Source organism: Myotis davidii, unplaced genomic scaffold (assembly GCF_000327345.1).
Source record: "Myotis davidii unplaced genomic scaffold, ASM32734v1 scaffold970, whole genome shotgun sequence".
Taxonomy (NCBI): Eukaryota; Metazoa; Chordata; class Mammalia; order Chiroptera; family Vespertilionidae; genus Myotis; species Myotis davidii.
The window spans coordinates 922,082-943,080 of NW_006282204.1; the positions used below are offsets into that span (position 1 = coordinate 922,082).

The 20,999-nt window shown below is 40.0% G+C and overlaps 1 protein-coding gene across 1 annotated transcript in view; it reads left to right on the forward strand.

Moving 5' to 3' along the window:
* ABCA3 (ATP binding cassette subfamily A member 3) overlaps window positions 1-19,793 on the forward strand; it is a 282,235-nt gene extending 262,442 nt beyond the window's left edge. The window contains exons 30-33 of the mRNA XM_015571175.1: window positions 2,531-2,718; window positions 8,401-8,571; window positions 8,945-9,135; window positions 19,693-19,793. Of these exons, the coding sequence (XP_015426661.1) occupies window positions 2,531-2,718; window positions 8,401-8,571; window positions 8,945-9,135; window positions 19,693-19,793 (651 nt within the window). The remainder of the gene's footprint in view (window positions 1-2,530; window positions 2,719-8,400; window positions 8,572-8,944; window positions 9,136-19,692) is intronic.
* The last annotated feature ends 1,206 nt before the right edge of the window (window positions 19,794-20,999 follow it).

Consider the following 20,999-nt stretch of genomic DNA (forward strand, 5'->3'; position numbering starts at 1 on the left):
GTCTGACATTTTGCTGCCTATGAATTTCTCTGAAATTTTTATGCCCATCTTAGCTTTAAGTCCTTTATCCATTTTGAGTTTATTTTTGTGTGTGGTGTAAGTTGGTGTTCTAGTTTCATTTTGCATGTATTTGCCCGGTTTTCCCAACACCATTTATTGAAGAGACTGTCTTGACTTCATTGTATGTTCTTGCCTCCTTTGTCAAATATTAATTGAGCATAAGGCTTGGGTCGACTTCTGGGTTCTCTGTTCTGTTCCATTGGTCAATATGTCTGTTCTTGTGCCAGTATGAGACAATTTTGAGATCAGTGGCTTTGTAATATAGCTTGATTTCTGGTATTAAGATCCCTCCAACTTTGTCTTCTTTCTCAGAATTGCTGTTGCTATTTGGGGTCTTTTTTTATTCCATAAGAATTTTTGGAGTGTTTGCTGTAGGTCTGTGAAATATGCTTTGGTATCTTAATGGGGATTGCATTGAATTTATAGATTGCTCTGGGTAGTATGGACATTTTAATGATGTTCATTCTACCAATCCATGAATACAGTATATTCTTCCATTTGTTTATGTCTTCCTCTATCTCTTTTTTCAATGTCTTATAGTTTTCCAAGTAGAGATCTTTTACCTCCTTAATTAAGTTTATTCCTAGGTATCTTAATGTTTTTGTTGCAATGGTAAATGGGATTTTTTTTTAAATTTCTCTTTCTGTAAGTTCACTATTGGTGTATAAAAATGCCATAGATTTCCTGCTGTTAATTTTGTATCCTGCTACATTGCTGAATTCATTTATTACATCTAATAATTTATTTTGGAGTCTTTAGGGTTTTTATGTTCATTATAATGTCAATCATCTGTGAATCATGATAGTTTTACTTCTTCTTTTCCAAATTGGGTGCCTTTTATTTCTTCTTCTTGTATGATTGCTATGGCTAGCTCTTCCAGTACTATGTTGAATAGGAGTGATGAGAGTTAGCATCCCTGTCTTGTTCCTGATCTTAGGTGAAATGGTTTTAGTTTTTGCCCATTGAGTATGATGGTGGCTGTAGGTTTGTCAGATATGGTTTTTATTATGTTGAGGTATGATCCCTCTATTTCCATGTTGCATTTTATCAAAAAAGAGTGTTAGATTTTGTCAAATGCTTTTTCTGCTTCAATTAATATATTATGTGATTTTAGTCTCTCAATTTGCTTATGTGATGTATCACGTTTATTGATTTGAGGATATTGTACCATCTTTGCATCTGGGAATAAATCCCACTTGGTCATGCTGTATGATCTTTCTAATGTAATGCTGGATCTGACTTGCTAGAATTTTGTTGAGGACTTCAGCATCTATATTCATGAGGGATATGGGCCTATAATTCTCTTTCTTTATATTGTCTCTATCTTGTTTTGGGATTAAGGCAATGCTGCTTCATAGAAAGAGCTTGGAATTGTTCCTTCCTCTTGAATTTTTTGGAATCATCTGAGGAGGATAAGTTTTAGTTCTCCTTTGAATGTTTGGTAAAACTCCCCTGTGAAGCTGTCTGGTCCTGGGCTTTTGTTTGCTGGAAGCTTTTTGATTGTTGCTTCAATTTCCTCTTTAGTTATCTTCCTATTGAGATTTGTTTCTGATTTTATTTATTTGGGTCCTCTCTCTTTGCTTCTTGGTGATGAGTCTGGCTAGAGGTTCATCAATCTTGTTTATACTTTCAAAGAACAAGCTCTTGGTTTCATTGATCTTTTATAGTTTTTTTTTGGATTCTTTGTCATTTATTTCTGCTTTGATCTTTATTATCTCATTTCTGCTCACACTAGGCTTTTCTTGTTGCTCTCATTCTAATTCTTTGAGTTGTAGAGTTAGATTTATTACCAGTTTTTCTTGTTTTTTGAGATAGGCCTATAATGCTATGAATTTCCCTCTCAGGACTGCTTTCATTGTGTCCCATAAATTTTTGATTGTTGTGTTTTCATTGTCATTCATTTCCAGGATGATTTAAATTTCTTCTTTGATCTCTTTGGTAGCACAATCACTGTTTAATAACATACTACTCAGCATCCAAGTGTTTGGATTTATTGTCTTGTTTTTATTGTAGCTTATTTCTAATCTTGTGCCATTGTGGTCTGAGAAGATGCTTGATATGATTTCAGTCTTCTTGTATTTGGAGAGACTTTGCCTGTGACCCAATATGTGTTCTATCTTTGAAAATGTTCCATGTGCACTTGAGAAGAATATATATTCTGGAGCTTTGGGTGAAGCTGTTCTGAAGATGTTCGAAGATGTCAATTAAGTCCATCTGATCTTGTGAGTCATTTAGGATTGATGTTTCTTTGCTGATTTTTTGTCTAGAGGATTTATCCAGTGATATTAATGGGGTATTAAAGTCCCCTACTATGATTGCATTGCTGTCAATCTCTCCTTGATATCTTCCAGGAGATTTTTTTATGTATTTGGATGCTCCTGCATTGGGTGCATATATGTTTACCAGAGTTATAGCCTCTAGTTGTATTGATCTCTTTAGTATTATGCAGTGGCCTTCCTTATCTTTACAGGTGAAGGCAAGAGTTGGCTATTGTCCTCAGTCTGATGCCTTGCTGGAATATATGACTGGTCGGGAAATAATGATCATGTATGCCAGATTATGGGGAGTCTCGGAGTCCCAGATTCAGCAGTACGTGAGCAAATGGTTGACTTCACTGCAACTGGAGTCCCATGCTGACAAGATTATCAGAACCTATAGGTGAGTCAATATACTGATCTTTTCATTGTGGCTGCTAATGTTGTGATGCTTCCCTGTGCTTCTGATGTAAAAATGCATCACCTAATTCCCTCTATCACACAGATATTTAATTGTGACACTGTCTAATGAGTTGTTAGGTTAAAATGCAGTAATAAGACAGGTCAGTGTGGTTCCATGTCTTTCCTATACTGAGATGAAACTCAAAATCTTAGTTATGATTGAACCATAGCCTCTGAATCTCAAAGGGGAGCACCTTATTCTTCCTAGTGGCCACATGGTTCTTTGAGTCCCAACAAATTATGGTGGAATTTATGTACCTGGAAAATCAGAACACCCTAAGAACTAGTAAATAAATGTCAGTGATAATACTGGTAAAATCAGTTACATAAAAGTCACTCCTTTTCATTTCAAATAAAAAAATTATCTATCTATCTATCTATCTATCTGTCCGATATAAGTATTGCTACCCCAGCTTTCTTTTCCTTTCCATTTGCCTGAAAGTCATTTTTTCCATCCTTCATTTTCAGTCTGTGTGAGTCTTTTGGTCTGAGGTGAGTCTCCTGAAGGCAGTATATATATGGGTCATGTTTTCTTATCTATTAAGCCACTCAATGTCTTTTGATTGGAGCATATAGTACATTTACGTTTAAAGTTATTATTGATAGGTACTTGTTTGTAGCCATTTTTATTTTAGAGTGCCTGTGTTACTTCTTCCCTTTTTATTTCTTCTTTTTAAGACAATCCCTTTAGTATTTCATGCATTGCTGGCTTGGTAGTGATAGACTCCCTTAGCCTTTTTTTTTTTTTGTCTGTGAAGCTCCTGATTTTCCCTTCAATTTTGAATGATAGCCTTGCTGGATAGTGTAGTCTTGTATTCAGTCCTTTGCTTTGCATCACTTTGTATACTTCCTTCCATTCCTTTCTTGCCTGATGTGTTTATGTTGAGAAATTATTTGATAATCTAATGAGAGGTCCCTTGTGGGTATCATTCTGTATCTCTTGCAGCCTTTAAGATTCTCTCTTTTTCATTAATGTTTGCCATTGCAATTACAGTGTGTCTTGGTCTTTTGGCTTCATCTTACTTGGGACTCTGCTTGTGTAACTTTTTTCTTCCCCAATTCAGGGAAGTTTTCTGACATTATTTCTTTAAATAGGTTTTCTAACCCTTACTCCTCTTGTTGTTCTGGCACCCTTGCTATACATATGTTGCGTTGTTTCATGTTGTCCCAAAGCTCCCTTAGGCTCTCCCCCTTCTTTTAATTTTTGTCTCCAATTGCAGTTCATATTGGGTGAGGTTTGCTGCCCTTTCTTCTAATTCACTAATTCGGTTCTCTGCTTCTTCTAATCTAGTGTTGAAATCTTCCATGGTGTTATTTTTTATTTTTTCTGCTTGATTCTTACATAAGTTGTTGATTTTCTCATCCATCTGGTTTATGAGCTATATGACCCTGATTCTGAAGTCTTTTTCTGACATATTGCATGCTTCTGTTTCATTTAGTTCATTTTCTGGATTCCTCCTTTTCTTTTTTTGGTGGTTATTTTTTTGTGTCCCCATTTTGCTCTCACCAAAGGATCTAGGTATTAGTTTGCATGTCATGGCTCCTGGGTCAATATTTGGGGCTTGGCAGCAGATTGCAGGGTCACAGCTCCTGGGGTCAATGCATTGGGCTTGGTGGTTCTTTGTTCAATCACTAGGCCTGGGGTTGAAACTGCTGGCTTGGCTTGAGTAGTTGCAGTGATACCTGCTCATGTGGCTGCTCCTCAGGCATTTGCAGCGGTGGCTGCACATGGGCTGCTTTTGCGGTTGCAGTGGCGGATGCTTCTCGGGCATTTGAGGGCAGCGGCTGCTCCTCCAGTGGTCATGATGATGGCTGCTTATGCAGTTGTGGTGGTGGCTGCTGGCCTGGTTGCAGTGCCCAGGGATAAAACTTTGGGCCACCGTTTTCTAACCCTGCCTCTGGTGTTTCTATCTGAAAACTAGATAGAACCTGCCTCTGTGGAGGATGGAGTCCCAGTCCTGGGTTCACAGCCAAGGCCTACCTTTCACCTTTAAATCTATAATTCATCTGCATACTGTCCATAAGGGTAAATATTCATTTTTTCCCTAACATATAGCCAGTTGACCCAGCACGTTTTGGTGAGAGATTGTCATTGCTCCAACTCCTCTACAATGTCAACTTTGTCAACTATCAAGTATTACCTAAATATGAGTCACTTTCTGGACTATGTTGTTTTTCATAGGTTTATTTGTTTAGCCTTTAGCCAGTACTACACTTTCTTAGTTATAGTAGTCTTATAACAAGTCATAATATTTAATAGTGAAAAGTGTTCTTCAATGCTACTTTGGTTATTTTTGAACTTTTAAAAATTATAGATATATTGAGGAAATATCCTATCTTTGCATATACTTACTGAGATTTTTGAGTGGACATTCTAGAAGATTAACATATTTATAGTACATATGTCATTTCCATAAATTTGTTTCTCAATAAGTGCGTCAGAATAATAGTTTAATAGTTGTGCATGGATGTTACATTAATAAGAGAATTCAGCTTATTTTGTACAATTTATTTCAATATATTTTGTTTTAATATTAACTTAAATGATTTTATTTTTATGACTTATTGCTGGTCTATAGAATTACAATAGACTTTAAATACTAAACTTGTTCAACAAAATTCCTAATTCTATTAATTCTAATATTTATTTATAAATTTCATTAGAATCTTTACTTATACAATCATGACCACCTGCAAATAGCAAAGACTTGTTTTCCTTCCCAATCCTATGCTTGTTTCCCTTGTTTACAGCAAGGGCTAGACAGAGGTAAGCAAACTTTTTGACTCGAGGGCCACAATGGGTTCTTAAACTGGACCGGAGGGCTGGAACAAAAGCATGGATGGAGTGTTTGTGTAAACTAATATAAATTCAAAGTAAACATCATTACATAAAAGAGTACGGTCTTTTTTTTTTTAGTTTTATTCATTTCAAACGGGCTCAATCTGGCCCGCGGGCTGTCATTTGCCTACGGCTGGGCTAGAGCCTCTACTCTGCATTGAACAGCAATGGCAACTGCAGACAGTTTCTCCATCTCAATTTCAGGGGAAAACCTTTTATTATTTGTTTTCACTTTCTTTCTGCAAATGCCATTAATTCACCCTCACTGGCAAAAGATATTTTCACTGCGTGTAGAATTTGAGGTTTGCAATTATTGTTTTTAAAATATTGTTTTATTGTTTGCAGAGAGGAAGGGAGGTGGTGAGAGAGATAGAAACACCAATGATGAGAGAGAATCATCCATTGGCTGCCTCCTGCATGCCCACTACTGGAGATCGAGTCTACAACCTGGGCATGTGCCCTTGACCTGAATCGAACCCTGGATCTTTCAGTCCACAGACCAATGCTCTATCCACTGAGCCAAACAAGCTAGGGCTGCAATTATTTTTAATGAACCAGTTATTATGTTCTTTCACTATCACCTAGCTTCCACCACTACTTTTAAGAAATCAGCTGTCAGTATGACATACTTTATATTATAATCTTTTTTCCTCTATGGGCTGCTTTATAATTTTTCTCTTTGTTTTACATAAGCTTCAATATGAAGTACTTAGACGTGGATCTTTAAATTTGTATTCTCTTGAAAGTTATTGGCATTCTTGAATTCATTAATATGTTAAATTAGTTCTGTATAATTTTTATTAGTTTTCAGATATTTTTCTTGTTCCCATCTTTTTGTCCAGATGCAATTCTGATTATCCAGATGTGATATTTCTAGTTTATCATCCCAATCTCTCAGTGTTATTTTATTCGTTCCCCACTTTTTATTTTTGTGCTGCATTCTAGGAACTTTCTTAGGACCTATCTTCAGCAGATTAATTTCTTCCATTGTAATTAATTCAACCCATTCACAGAAATTGTAACATGACTCTTTTTTTTCATTTCTAGATATTTAGATATATGGTTCATTTCTAAAAGGTCTACATGACTTTATACTTTCCTCTTTTATCAAATAGTTTTAAACTTTTAAAATTTATGTAAATATAATAACTACTATCATTTTTTTTCCATTCGATCTACTAATCCCAATACCTGAAGTTATTACAAATGTTTCTGGTATTGGCATTCATGTTATTTTTTTTCCTAGTTTGTTGACTTATCTTTGCATGTAGCTCATTTATTTTCAAAAATTATATGAGAGAATAATTTCATATCTAGAATAAAGAGTTTAGTTCATTTCTGCCAAGAGTCTAGGATCGCTGTAAATGAATTAATAAAATCCCAGAGAAAAGCTATGAATTTTACTTATTTAAAATAACTTTATTTAAAATGTTTAGTTAATTAATTTTAATAAACTAATATTCATCGTTTCTCTCGATATGTAGTCTATGTACATCTGAAGACAAATATACAAAAGGCTTGGTTAACTGATAAAGCAACTGATTTACCCTGCTTATGAGCATGGGAAGGCTAGCTTCCAGTTCAACCTTCCTATGAAATGAGGTCTACAATGACTGTGCAACCTGTGCAGGGCAAGAACATCCCTTGTGGCCAACTGCCTTGGAATTCTTCATTAACGAGGGGAGAATCTAATATTCTAATGCTCCAAATTCAATGGTGCTATAGGATTTTATTTCTAACTTCTTCATCCTCCAGATTATTAAAACTGAATTGGGGAATCTGTTATTTTAATTTGAGACAATAGATCCACTCATCATAATTCTGTGGTCTTTAGAAAAGAAAATTCTTGGTAGTACACTTAGAAGCATAGCCTGGAGAAGTGAAGGTCTTCTATCTTATTAAAAAATGCTCAGTGGGACTGATGACTTGGGTCCTTATCAAGGCAATTCTTATAATCAGGTGAAGGCAAGAGTTGGCTATTGTCCTCAGTCTGATGCCTTGCTGGAATATATGACTGGTCGGGAAATAATGATCATGTATGCCAGATTATGGGGAGTCTCGGAGTCCCAGATTCAGCAGTACGTGAGCAAATGGTTGACTTCACTGCAACTGGAGTCCCATGCTGACAAGATTATCAGAACCTATAGGTGAGTCAATATACTGATCTTTTCATTGTGGCTGCTAATGTTGTGATGCTTCCCTGTGCTTCTGATGTAAAAATGCATCACCTAATTCCCTCTATCACACAGATATTTAATTGTGACACTGTCTAATGAGTTGTTAGGTTAAAATGCAGTAATAAGACAGGTCAGTGTGGTTCCATGTCTTTCCTATACTGAGATGAAACTCAAAATCTTAGTTATGATTGAACCATAGCCTCTGAATCTCAAAGGGGAGCACCTTATTCTTCCTAGTGGCCACATGGTTCTTTGAGTCCCAACAAATTATGGTGGAATTTATGTACCTGGAAAATCAGAACACCCTAAGAACTAGTAAATAAATGTCAGTGATAATACTGGTAAAATCAGTTACATAAAAGTCACTCCTTTTCATTTCAAATAAAAAAATTATCTATCTATCTATCTATCTATCTATATATATATATATATATATATCTGTACTTGAGCCTGCTACCTCATTGAAGTCACATTTAACCAGCACCATGGATATCCATGTTTTGTGCTTGCTGAGACTCTCAACATTTGAAATGTTACTATCCTATAAGCAACTGATTTATATATCCTTCGCTTTCCCTGCATTCTCTCTCCTTCTATGACCATGAAGTGGAGGAAACAAACGTAGGCTGAGTACTGCTATTGCCCTGATGGGAAAACCCACAATCATTTTGCTGGACGAGCCATCAACTGGCATGGACCCAGTAGCCCGACGTCTGCTCTGGGATGCTGTGATGCAAGCACGTGAAAGTGGAAAAACCATTATTATAACCTCCCACAGGTGTGACTCATTGGGAGGCTTGGAAGAGGGTTGGCAAGCATTGTAGTGGTTGTTCAAGAGAATTATTTGGGGCTAGGAATATTGGACACCAAACTTGCTTGAGAATGTGAGTTCCTCATTAATCCTAATCAGTGAAAGAGTCAAGAATCCATTAAGTTATGTAACCAAGAGTGGGGAGAGGACAAGGAGTTCAGATGTTCTATGTGAGGGTTTCATACTCATTATTTGAAAAATTTCCACTTCTCAAGTATGAGCTTTATGATTGGCAAATTCCACTTCCCTTTGGAAATAGAACACAAAATCCTGAATTATAGAAGGTCCTCCAACAGGAAATGTTTCAATTTTACATTATTCTGGTACCTTATTTTGCTAGAATGGAGGAATGCGATGCCTTCTGTACCAGGCTGGCCATCATGGTGAAGGGAAAGTTTGTGTGTTTGGGCAGCCCTCAGCACCTCAAGAACAAGTTTGGCGATGTTTACATCCTAAAGGTCAAGGTCAAGACTGATACACACAAGCATACATTAAATGATTTTAAAGATTTCATCACAATGAAATTCCCAGGTAAATTAGTTTGGGCTGTTTTGTTCAAGATGTATTATATCATATTTGTTGTTCTCACTATGCATAAGTTTTATGTCTTCAGTAACTGTTCCCTATGGTTTACCAATATAATTCCTTTTGGGATTGTCGTTTCTATAACTTCTTGTGTCTGGTTATGCTAAGAAATTTTGCACACACAGAAAAAGGGTTCACACTAAATTCCTATATCACTTTAATAAGACAGATTTGGATTTCTTCTGTCCATGTAAATTATATCTCTAAGTCACAATTATCATCATAATTCTCAATGATCTATATACTAGAGGCCTGGTGCACAAAATCTGTGCACAGGGTAGCGGGGAGGGGTGTATCCCTCAGCCCAGCCTGCACCCTCTCCAATCTGGGACGTCCCTCTCACAATCCAGGACTACTGGCTCCCAACCACTCGCCTGCCTGCCTTCTTGATCGCCCCTAACTACTACTACTGCCTGCCAGCCTGATCCCCCCTAACCACTCCCCTGCCAGCCTGATTGAAACCTAACTGCTCCCCTGCCAGCCTGGTCACATCTAACTGCCCTCCATTGCCAGCCTGGTCACCCCCAACTTCCCTCCCTTGCTGACCTGGTTGCCCCTAACTGCTCTCCCCTGCAGGCCTGGTTCCCCCCAATTGTCCTCCCCTGCTGGCCTGGTTCCCCCCAACTGCCCTCCCCTGCCAGCCTTGTTGCCCCCAACTGTACTCCCCTGTAGGCCTGGTCACCCCCAGTGTCTTCCTCTGCTGGCCTGATTGCTCCCAACTGTCCTCCCTTTCAGGCCTGGTCCCTCCCAACTGCCCTTCCCTGCCAGCCTTGTTGCCCCTAACTGTCCTCCCTAGGAGGCCTGGTCACCCCCAAGTGTCCTCTGCTGGCCTGATCGCTCCCAAGTGCCCTCCCCTGCCGGCCATCTTGTGTCCACATGGGGGTGGCCATGTTTGACCACATGGGGGCAGCCATCTTGTGTGTTGGGTGATGGTCAATTTGCATATTACTCTTTTATTAGATAGGATATATATAAAAGCCTAAGTGACCGTTATGGTGGAATGACCAGAACAACTGCTTGATATGATACACACTGACCACCAGGGGACATCTCCTTCATTGAGCATCTGCCCCCTGGTTGTCAGTGTGCTCCCACAGGGGGAGCACTGCTCAGCCAGAAGCCAGGCTCACAGCTGGTGAGTGCAGCTACCATGGCGGGAGCCTCTCCCGACTCCAAGGCAGCAGTACTGAGCGACGGCAAAAGGCACAGCGGGTTGGGATGAGCATGAATGGCACGGCCCCCAGCCCCAATTCTGGCTCCTCTCTGGCTGCCTGCCACTTGATGCACTGCTACATCCCCCAAGGGGTCCTGGACTGCGAGAGGGATGTCCAACTGCCGGCTTAGGCCCCATACTGGTGCCGTTCTCTGTAGAAGGCAGTCAGTCAGAACAACTCAGTGACTCAGGGAAGTGCAAGGAACTCAGGGTGAGCCTGCCTCCGCATTTGACTCACCCACTCAATGGTGTTCACAGGACAGACCATGGTCACCCAACCCGTGCATGTGCAGCAGCTGCTGAAGCTCATGCAGCAGGCCGTGCAGCAGCAGAAGGCCATCAAGCCACAAGCCAGCAGGCAGACATCCCTTGAGGGGTCCTGGACTGTGAGAGGGCACAGGCCAGGCTGAGGGACCCCTGCTCCAGTGCACAAATTTCATGTACTAGGCCTCTAGTTTTTATATAACATCCATGCAAAGTTTGAAGGCTTTTTCCCTCCAGCTGAACATGTAACTCTGGTCTTTTGATCTTAGCCAGGACATGATATTACAATACAAAGAAGAACCACTAAGCTTTTCTCTCCTTTCAAGAACATATCTGCTGGCAGGGGGCAGGGGTGGGTAGCAGGGGTCCCTGAGGGAAAGAAGGGCCATGTGTAATTCTTTCAACAATAAAGATTTTTTTTAAAAGAACAGGTCTGCTTCTGTATGTTAAAACCAATAAGCCTCTCTCTGCCTACATGTTACCAGAGATAGAAACTCTTTCTCTCCTTTATTGCTCTTTCCTTAACATAAAACAGGGACATGGCAAGGCTCTTCCTCGTTCTGTTTTTTATCTTAGTTTCTAATTGTCTAGGTTGTGCAAACTACCACAGAAGTTCCCATTGTGTGTCAGACTGAGGAGTTAGAAGTTTATCCCTAGGCAAGGGGAAATAGTATGATTAATTACACAGTAAAAATGGGGATCAGAAAATTGATAAGAAATGGATGGTAGAGCAGATGTGGAGAACAGATATATTGGAAAACAATTCCTCACTGCTGGTCATAGGGAATATGAAGTGCCTATGACACATGCACGTTGATATGTCCATTATTTTAAGCATAATGACTTATATTAATTCAGCAAATATTTTGAATACTTTTTGCATCAGAGTTCTATTTCATGTGGCCTCTAAATTACCACAATGAGAAGTTGTGACCAGAAAACCTCTTTTACTGTCAACTGTCCTAGCAACTTGCTCTTCCTGAAGGAGAAACACTAACCTCCGACCCAAGACCTATCCTCAACAATGTAGACACAAAAATGTGTCCTTTAATGGGAATATGGGTTAGAGGCCCTGTTTCAACACTAAGGTGGTTATTGCCAAGTCCTTCCTCACAATATCCTTAAACAAATAGCCATTAAAATATGACAGAATCAAAAAGAAATTAATATGAAACCTATACCTAAATATTGATTTTTAAAGAAAATAAATAAATATTACAAAATAGTCATCTAGAATATATTTTTTTTAAAGGACCAAAGTAATGAGAATATTTAGTAATGATTCTACATAATCTCAAGGAAAATTAAGTAACCATGTATTTTTTTAAAATGCACAAGTAAGATGATTTTGTTTCTGCCATATGGAAGATTATGTACTCTGAAAAGCCATCCTAGTGAAATAAAACAAGAAATTGGAAGAAATTAAACGCCTATATCTTTAATTGAGAACTGGCTCAGAAGCAAAAGTCAGAAAACCCTTTTTAACAATCAACAGAGAAAACAGGAAAAAAAGAAGAAAAGTAAAAGAAAGGAAACTGAGCTGTAAGAAAATGCAAATCCTGGAAGCAAATACCATTGTCAGCACTGGGATCAGTGATAAAGCTCTGGACCCTCCAGTTGGGGAGCTTATGCTGAGATGCCATGTGAAGGGGGCTTCTAATGGGTGGTCAGTAGCACCCTCTAATTCCAAGCAGGAGCACACAGCGATCTTCTGTTGAGAAGAGCATCCCTAATTTAGGTTTGGACTGAGGCAGATAGCAGAAAGTCCCAGAGAAAGATCTACACTGAGAAGTCATATGATTTAATACATCCCAGAACACTCTGAAGAGGGACCCCTACAGTACAACCTAAAGCTAAGAAAGTTTTTCTGGGGTCCAAGATAGATTATGACCAAATCTACAGCTATGTATGGAACAATTTCTGCTGAAAAAGACTAAAAACTAGCTGAGAAGCTTTTCCACACAAGGAATACAAGGGCCACATCGAGATGTGTGGGAGCGGCAGAGGCACAGTCTCACCAAAACCACCCCTGGTGCAGAGATTCCACAACAGGGAGGGGTCTCCATGCCTCAGAGCTTCTCCCTAGGAGCGAGAGGCTTGAGCCCACACTGAGTACTCCAAACCTTGGGACCTGCCCTGAAGAGACGAGGCCCTCCAGAACATTTCACATTGGAAATCAATGAAGCTATACCTAGGGGTTGGGGGTTTTGGGGTTGTGGGATCCGAGATACTTCTTCTGGGGGGATAACATGACCCAGGACCTGGTGCAAGGGCAGCAGCAGTTTGAGAGGTACATGGATTATGTGTGAAGGCTTATTTGCTAATCGTGTGTGTGCGTGTGTGTGTGTGTGTGTGTGTGTGTGTGTGTGGCCTTGGATTAAAGTGTTCAGGTCTCAGATCTGCTACCTTCATTGGTGTCTTTAATCTAGTGACTTATACTCTCTCTCCCATGCCAACCTGTTTCTTTATCTGTAAAAATGTAGATAATTATTTTAAGCATAAGATTATTGTGAGGATTAAGTGAAATGGTGTAAAAATATTGGGCAAGACATGCACTTTATGCAAGTATAAGGTATTATATCATCAAATATATTAACTAGAAGCTCAGTGCACAAAATTGTGCATAGGGGTGGGTGATGGTGTCCTTCAGCCCGGCCTGCACCCTCTCGCAATCCAGGACCTCTCGGGTAGGGTCCCTAGGCCTGGGCAGTAATCAGGGCCTATCAGGGCTTTCCTTCCCCTGGCATCCCTGCAGCTGGCCCTGCCCCCACCACTGCCACTGCTTGTGATCTGTGCGGCGCTGCCCCCCACCCATGCCGGCAGCAAGTGTGGGGTCCAATCGTTTGGCTGGCCTGGGCTTCCCTCTGCGGGGCTATCGCTGGCCGCCCTGCACACCTGCTACAGCGCTGCTGGCCGGTGGCCTGGGTCTCCCCCCGTGGGGCAATCAATTGCCGGGAGGTGGGGGGGCTGATCGATGGCCCCAAAGAGGGAGGCCCCGCCCACCCAGCTGGGTCTCTGCAATTAATCGCAGTGCAGAGGGTGGCCTGGGCATCCTCTTTGGGAAGATCAATCACAGAGCCCTCCCATTGATTGCCCCACAGAGGGTGGTCTGAGCAATCGTGGAGTGGAGTCAGGGGCCCCTCGCCAATTGCATTGCACTCACCTTGGCTGGCCTGCGTGTCATAGTGTGGTCGTCCGTAAGGTCGTCCGGACAGTCGTTCTGCTGTTTGGTTGTTCAGTCAACTTGCATATTATGCTTTTATTACTATAGATAATGATATAATTCTAGGCACTATGATAGATTGTGGCCTTCCTGTGGCCACTCCCTTTATACTAGAACATGTTCTAGACAAAAATCTATCTTACTAAGGTAACATACAATGGGTAGAAAGGGATGCTTATTGGATTTTTCCAAGTATAAGTATTAAAACCATGACCACAAAAGTAGAATGAAATCAGCCTAGTCCAGGTAAGTGTCTATAACAATTCCTGGAGGATTTCTTTAGTTCTGAACTTTATGAAGTGAACAAGAGATGGTTTAGGAAGAAGTATCCGAGTCTACACAGATTCTATTAAAAGAGGCTGGTAAATAGTGTTTGCAGGCAAGGATCAGGAAATTGCTGGCAAAACTAAATCAACTCATCACAAATTGTCCAGTGGATATTTGATTCCTATGTATATTTCTTAATTCCGTCTACTTCAATTGTAATAATCAGCATCTAGACAAATATTAAAGAAAGTTGAGTGATACCTCCATTTTTGCCTCCTCAATAGAACTTTCTGTCATGATTGAAATGTTCTGGATCTGTGCTGTCCAATGTGGTAGCCATCAGCCACCTGTGGTAATCAAACACTTGAAATGTGGCCAGTGCAACGAAGGAACCTAATTTTTATTTTATTTTATTTTAATTGATTTAAATATTTATGGCCACATGTGAGTCAGTATAGATTTTGGAACATACAGTAGCTTCACTTATTTACCTCTATTAGGGCTTTCTCTTTTGGTTACACCTTTGTACCACCTTCTCTGTGGGCTCCTTCACATTCCTCTAACACCATAAAATGATTACACTTGCTGATATGAGGCTTGGACAGTAGCATAAAAATGTGTCCATTCTCTGAACAACTATATCCACGTGTCAAGAGTTTTATCTTGGGAACTTAACAAAGAAGATTTAAGAAGATTTATCATTTAATTAATATTAGGATAACAGTATGCGTCAGGCACTAAATGCTTTATCAATATGAACATATTTAATACCCATTTCAATTCTATTTGGTAGGTACTCTTATTTATTTTTTTAGTTAAAATATCTTTATTTTATTTATTTACCTTTTTTATTTTATTATTTTTAATATTTCAAGAAAAATTATTTTAAATATAGGAAATATAAAAAAACTACAAATAACAGGATTACTTCTATTATATTCTAGAATATTTTTTTCCCTCTGGCTCTATTTTTGTTCATCAGTTTATGTTATTCAATATATTACCCCAAATGAGTGAGATCATGTGATATTAAACTTTCTCCACCTGGCTTATTTTGCTTAGCATAATGCTCTAAAGCCAACATCATACTCAATGGGCAAAAACTAAAACCATTTCCCCTAAAAACAGGAACAAGACAGGGATGCCCACTTTCACCACTCCTGTTCCACATAGTACTGGAAGTGCTAGCCATAGTGATCAGAAAAGAAGAAATAAAAGGCATCCAAATTGGAAAAGAAGAAATAAAACTGTCATCATTCACATAAAAAACCCAAACACTCCATCAAAAAACTTTTAGACTTAATAAAAGAATTTGGCAATGTAGCAGGATACAAAATTAACAACTAGAAATCTATGGCTTTTATACACCAATAATGAACTCACAGAAAGAGAAACTAAAAAAATTCCCTTTATCATTACAACAAAAAAATTAAGATACCAAGGAATAAATTTAACTAAGGAGGTAAAAGACCTGTACTCAGAAAACTGCAGGACATTGATAAAAAAGATAGAGAAAGATATAAACAAATGGTAGAATATGCCGTGTACGTGGATTGGTAGAATCAACATTATTAAAATGCCCATACTACCCAAAGGAATCTACAGATTCAATGCAATCTCCATTAAAATAATAATGGCATATTTCACAGACTGAGAACAAACTCTCCAAAAATTCGTCTGGAATAAAAAAAGACCCCAAATAGCCTCAGCAATCCTGAGAAAGAAGAACAAAGTTGGTGGGATCACATTACCAGATATCAAGCTATATTACAAAGCCACTGTTCTCAAAACTGCCTGGTACTGGCCTAAGACATATAGACCAATGAATAGAATAGAGCAGAGAACCTAGAAATCGACCCAAACCATTATGCTCAATTAGTATTTGACAAAGGAGGTATGATCATACAATGGAGTCAAGACAGCCTCTTCAATAAATGGTGTTGGGGAAATCGGACAGAAACATACAAAAAAAAATGAAACTAGACCCCCAACTTACACCATACACAAAAATAAACTCAAAATGGATAAAGGACTTAAATGTAAGATGGGAAACCATAAAAATCTTAGAAGAATCCATACGCAGCAAAATATCAGACATATGTCGAAGCAATATCTTTACTGATAGAGCTCTTAGGACAATGGAAACTAAGGAGAAAATAAACAAATGAGACTGCATCAAAATAAAAAGCAAAAGAAACCATCAACAAAACAAGAAAGCCCACTTCATGGGGGAACATATTTGTCAATGCTATCTCAGATAAGGCTTTAATCTCCAAAATTGGCAGAGAACTCATACAACTTAACAAAAGGAAGATAAACAATCCAATCAAAAATGGGCAAAACCTAAATAGACACTTTTCAAAAGAGGACATACAGAAGGCCAAAAGACATATGAAAACATGCTCAAAGTCACTAATCATCCAAGAAATTCTCTAGGAATATATCCCAAGAAGCTAGAAACACCAATCAGAAAGGATATATGCAACCCTATGTTCATAGCAGCACAATTCACCATAGCTAAGATTTGGAAACAGCCTAAGTGCCCATCAGCAGATGAGTGGATTAAAAAATGGTGGTATATCTACACAATGGAATACTACGCTGCAGTAAAAAAGGAATTATTGCCATTTCCCAATCTTAAAGCATCTACTAGCAGCAGTTCTCAACCTGTGGTCCTGACCATTTGGCGGTCGAACGACCCTTTCACACGGGTCGCCTAAGACCATCCTGCATATCAGATATTTCCATTACGATTCATAACAGTAGCAACATTACAGCGATGAAGTAGAAACAAAAATAATTTTATGGTTGGGGGTCACCACAACATGAGGAACTGTATTAAGGGACCAGAAGGTTGAGAACCACTGTGAGGTCAGGGGCCAGCTGAGATTTTCTTGGGTAGTGGAGGTGCTGAAAGCTGCCACTTTGTCGCTAGCCCAGGTGAGCAAGCAGGCCAGGCATGTCCCTCTTCGGGCGCTCCTCCTCTGCATCGGTAAGGCTGTGGGCACCTTTCTTCAGCCGCACTAAATCTGGGAGTTCAGTCCACACAGGGACCTCCCTTGATCACACTGCCCTTGTGACCAGAGGAGCTTGTGTTCCCGGGCCCCTAGCTGGTGACCGCACCCAATGCACTGCACAGAAGCGCACTGACACCCCCCCCCCCCCCCCCCAAAAAACCCCCAGCCTGCCTACGAAAAAGATTCCTTAGTTCTCCTGGAGCTCAAACCTGAGGTCAGGCTTCAGGTTTGCCACACATCAGGAGGCTATAGAGGTGCTTAGGGAATGAGGGAAGGAGACGCCATCCTGGGGCCTCACCACAGCTCACTAGTTTCTCCCAGAAAGGAACTTACACACTCATCGGAAGCCGATATTTTGCAGCTGTCACCCAGGAGTCACTTCCAGATTTCCTGGTCTAGAGGTCAGCAGCGTTTACAATGGCAGCCCCACCGGACTGTATTTGCAACTTTAAAAGCCGCTGCCTGAGGATCTGGCTTCCACCCAGCCTGGAACTAGGTGCAGCTTAGGATCACCTGAGACCTATTGAGAATAAATCAGGCCCGGCTGGTGTTGCTCAGTGGTTGAGCATCAACCTATGAACCAGGAGGTCACAGTTTGATTCCTGGTCAGGGCACATGCCCAGATTGCAGGCTCGATCCCCAGTAGGGGGCATGCAGGAGGCAGCCGATCAATGATTCCCTCTCATCTCTGATGTTTCTACCTCTCTCTTCCTTTCCCTTCCTTTCTGAAATCAATAAAGACGTATTTAAAAAAATAATAAATCAGGCTACTAAAATAATCACAAAGGTTGAAGAGACAATCAAAAGCTAGGGCAAGGTTGAGTGATAAGGTTTATCTCCTATACAAGGCTATTCCTTCAAGAATGAAAGATGTCACTGTTTTCCTAATACATAGAAATAAGCACAGACAAGCAGAATAAGGAAACAAAGAAATACATTCCAAACAAAAGCAGACAAGGAAACATCAGAAAAAGACCTCAGTCTTTTTGGAGATTAATATTCTTATACAGTGGGGCCTTGACTTACAAGTTTAGTTCGTTCTGTGACGGAGCTCGTTAACTCAAATTACTCTGTCAACTCAAAGCAAAAAATCGGCCGAGAGATGGCTTGTATCCTGGAAAAACTCGTTATTCAGGACACTCTTAAATCAAGGCCCCACTGTAGTTTCAGTGGCTAAATGGAAAATACATTGTGGAATATTTAGAAGCCAGATTATAGTTTAGAAAGGAAAATAAATGAATTGTAGCAAGATGCAATCACATAAATGAATCTTACAAAAACTGAGTGAAAGAAGCAGAAAGAATGTATCCTACATGACTCCATTCACATAAGGTTCAAAAGTAGGAAAACTCTGCCTAAATTTTTAGGGGCGCATGCATAGATAAGAAGACACTAAAAAAGAAATGTCCACAATACTAGTGGCGGCATTGGTATTTTTTATGGGGGCCAGAGGCTGGGAAGTGGCACATGGAACTATCTGAGTTACTATTACTTGACGTAAATGAGGTAGTTTCATCAGTGTTTGCTTTGAATAACTCATTAAGCTAGCGGAAGTATTTCAACAGGCAAAAACAGAGCTTTATGTGATCATGGAGATAATACATGTGTTAAAATTCTTATTAAGAAAAGCCACACATCATTGTAAACATGTATTTTTTTTTACTTTAATACATTTTTATTCCAGTTAATCCAATTTGCAGTAATCTGCAAATATGCATTAAGTGTAAATATCTCAGTTCGTTCTAAATTAGAAATGGTTTCTTACCTGTAAAAGAAACAATACAGCCGAAACCGGTTTGGCTCAGTGGATGGAGCGTCGGCCTGCAGACTGAAGGGTCCCGGGTTCGGTTCCGATCAAGGCCATGTACCTGGGTTGCGGCACTTCCCCAGTGGGGGATGCGCAGGAGGCAGCTTATCGATGTTTCTCTCTCATCGATGTTTCTGACTATCTCTCTCCCTTCCTCTCTGTAAAAAATCAATAAAATATATTTTTTAAAAAAAGAAACAATACAGCCTCATGTGGGTGGTGTACTTGAATGGTGGCCCCTCTCACATGGTGTGTAATCGTAGCCAGGCGTACTTGTCCTGCTCTCCTCCCCAGCAAACACACTGTACAACACTCTCCTCCTCACACAGGCAGACGGAACATCCTCCCAGCGCAGATGCTCAGCACATGTTTAAAAATAAAGTCTACTAGTGATAACCTTAGAATTTCTGAAGGCTTGGTTTCATTCACTGGGCATGTGAGCTGATATTTTGTGTGTGTGTGATGGCAAGCCAGCCTTAATTATTATAAACCTCACATAATAAGGCTATTTCTTCAGGAACAAATCTGCTGAGAGGAATGAACCATGTCATGTAAGTCAGAGAGAGAGGCTATTTGATCATACCGCCTTTGTTATAACGGCATCTATTCATAGTTCTATTATATATAACTAATAAATGTAGCAATATCTTGGCAATTTTAAATTAAATCTGTAAGATTACTCACCTATGTGTAATATATTTACTTTTTTTAGGTAGTGAATTAAAGCAGGAGAACCAAGGGATCCTTAACTACTTCATTCCCACAAAGGACAATAGCTGGTCCAAGGTGACTATAGAAATCATGCCATTCTAACATCACATGTTAAGGGAGCACTAATGATGGGGCAAATATTTGCTATTCGGGCATGTGTAATGGCAGCCTGTTATAGGAGCAGAGACTGCAGGTTACTCTTCAGACACCCTAGATTTTAATTGCTTCCGTTTCTGCTCCCTACAGCCCATTGTTAGTCCATGTCCATCAACAGAACGGGCACAGAGAACTGCTTCCTCTCAGGCTCTCAGTTATGATGTCCTCCCATGTCCTCCCCTCCCCCCTGTGCCTTTTCCCCACGTGACCTTCCCAGCGGCTGGGAGGGGAGGAGAGGCGCGTTGGTGTAAACATGCTTATGTAATAAAGGGTCCCCCAAAGGTCCATATGTCCCTTCTTTGTAGACTCACATGGGTGGCCTGTGAAGCCAGCATGTGCAAATCTAAAGACATGTGGTGAAATTCATGTTCTCTCTCCTAGAAATATGTAAGACCAGCGTTCATCAAGGTGGGAACAACCTATTTCTGAGAATTCTGAGTGTTTGAACAGAAACATCCAGAAATGATGGCGCTGTTAGATGGGACAGCTGGAAGACCATGAGATTTATTTTTAAATTGAGTTATGGGTAAGAGAAGCATTATGCCTGGAACAAAGCATATTTCCCGTGTGTGTGTGTGTGTGTGTGTGTGTGTACGCACATGCGCACACACACTCACTCACCAATTTTATACCAAAAATAAGATATTTGTACCAAGACCATTTTAGAGTCCAAGAACATAAAGCAAAAACATTCTTTGAAAATAGAATGTTTCCTTCCTACTCTTGCCTACCTCTGATTAAGAAGGAAAGAGGAGAAACTGGATTGTTAGGTAGGATAGGTAGATACTGAGGCAGGACAGGGTGCATATTATCACCCCCAAGTAGTCCTGAGACCTACTAAGACAAGATTATCAACAGTTATGACAAAGGGGAGCTTGAAACCCTGCATGCTAACCCCAATACCAGGCAAGGGGTACCTTGAAACTTGCAACAAAAAGATAGATAACCCTTACAACCCCAATGGGTGGGGTGCTCAGACTAGATGAGTTGCCTGTTTGTGCTTCATGCCAAGTATCCTATACAATAAAACCCTAATATGCAAATGACTGAATGGTGGAAGGACTGCCCTCTATGATGCATACTGACCACCAGGGGGCAGACGCTCAACGCAGTCATTTGGGATGGTTTGTTCAAGGTTTTCATTGTCTCAGT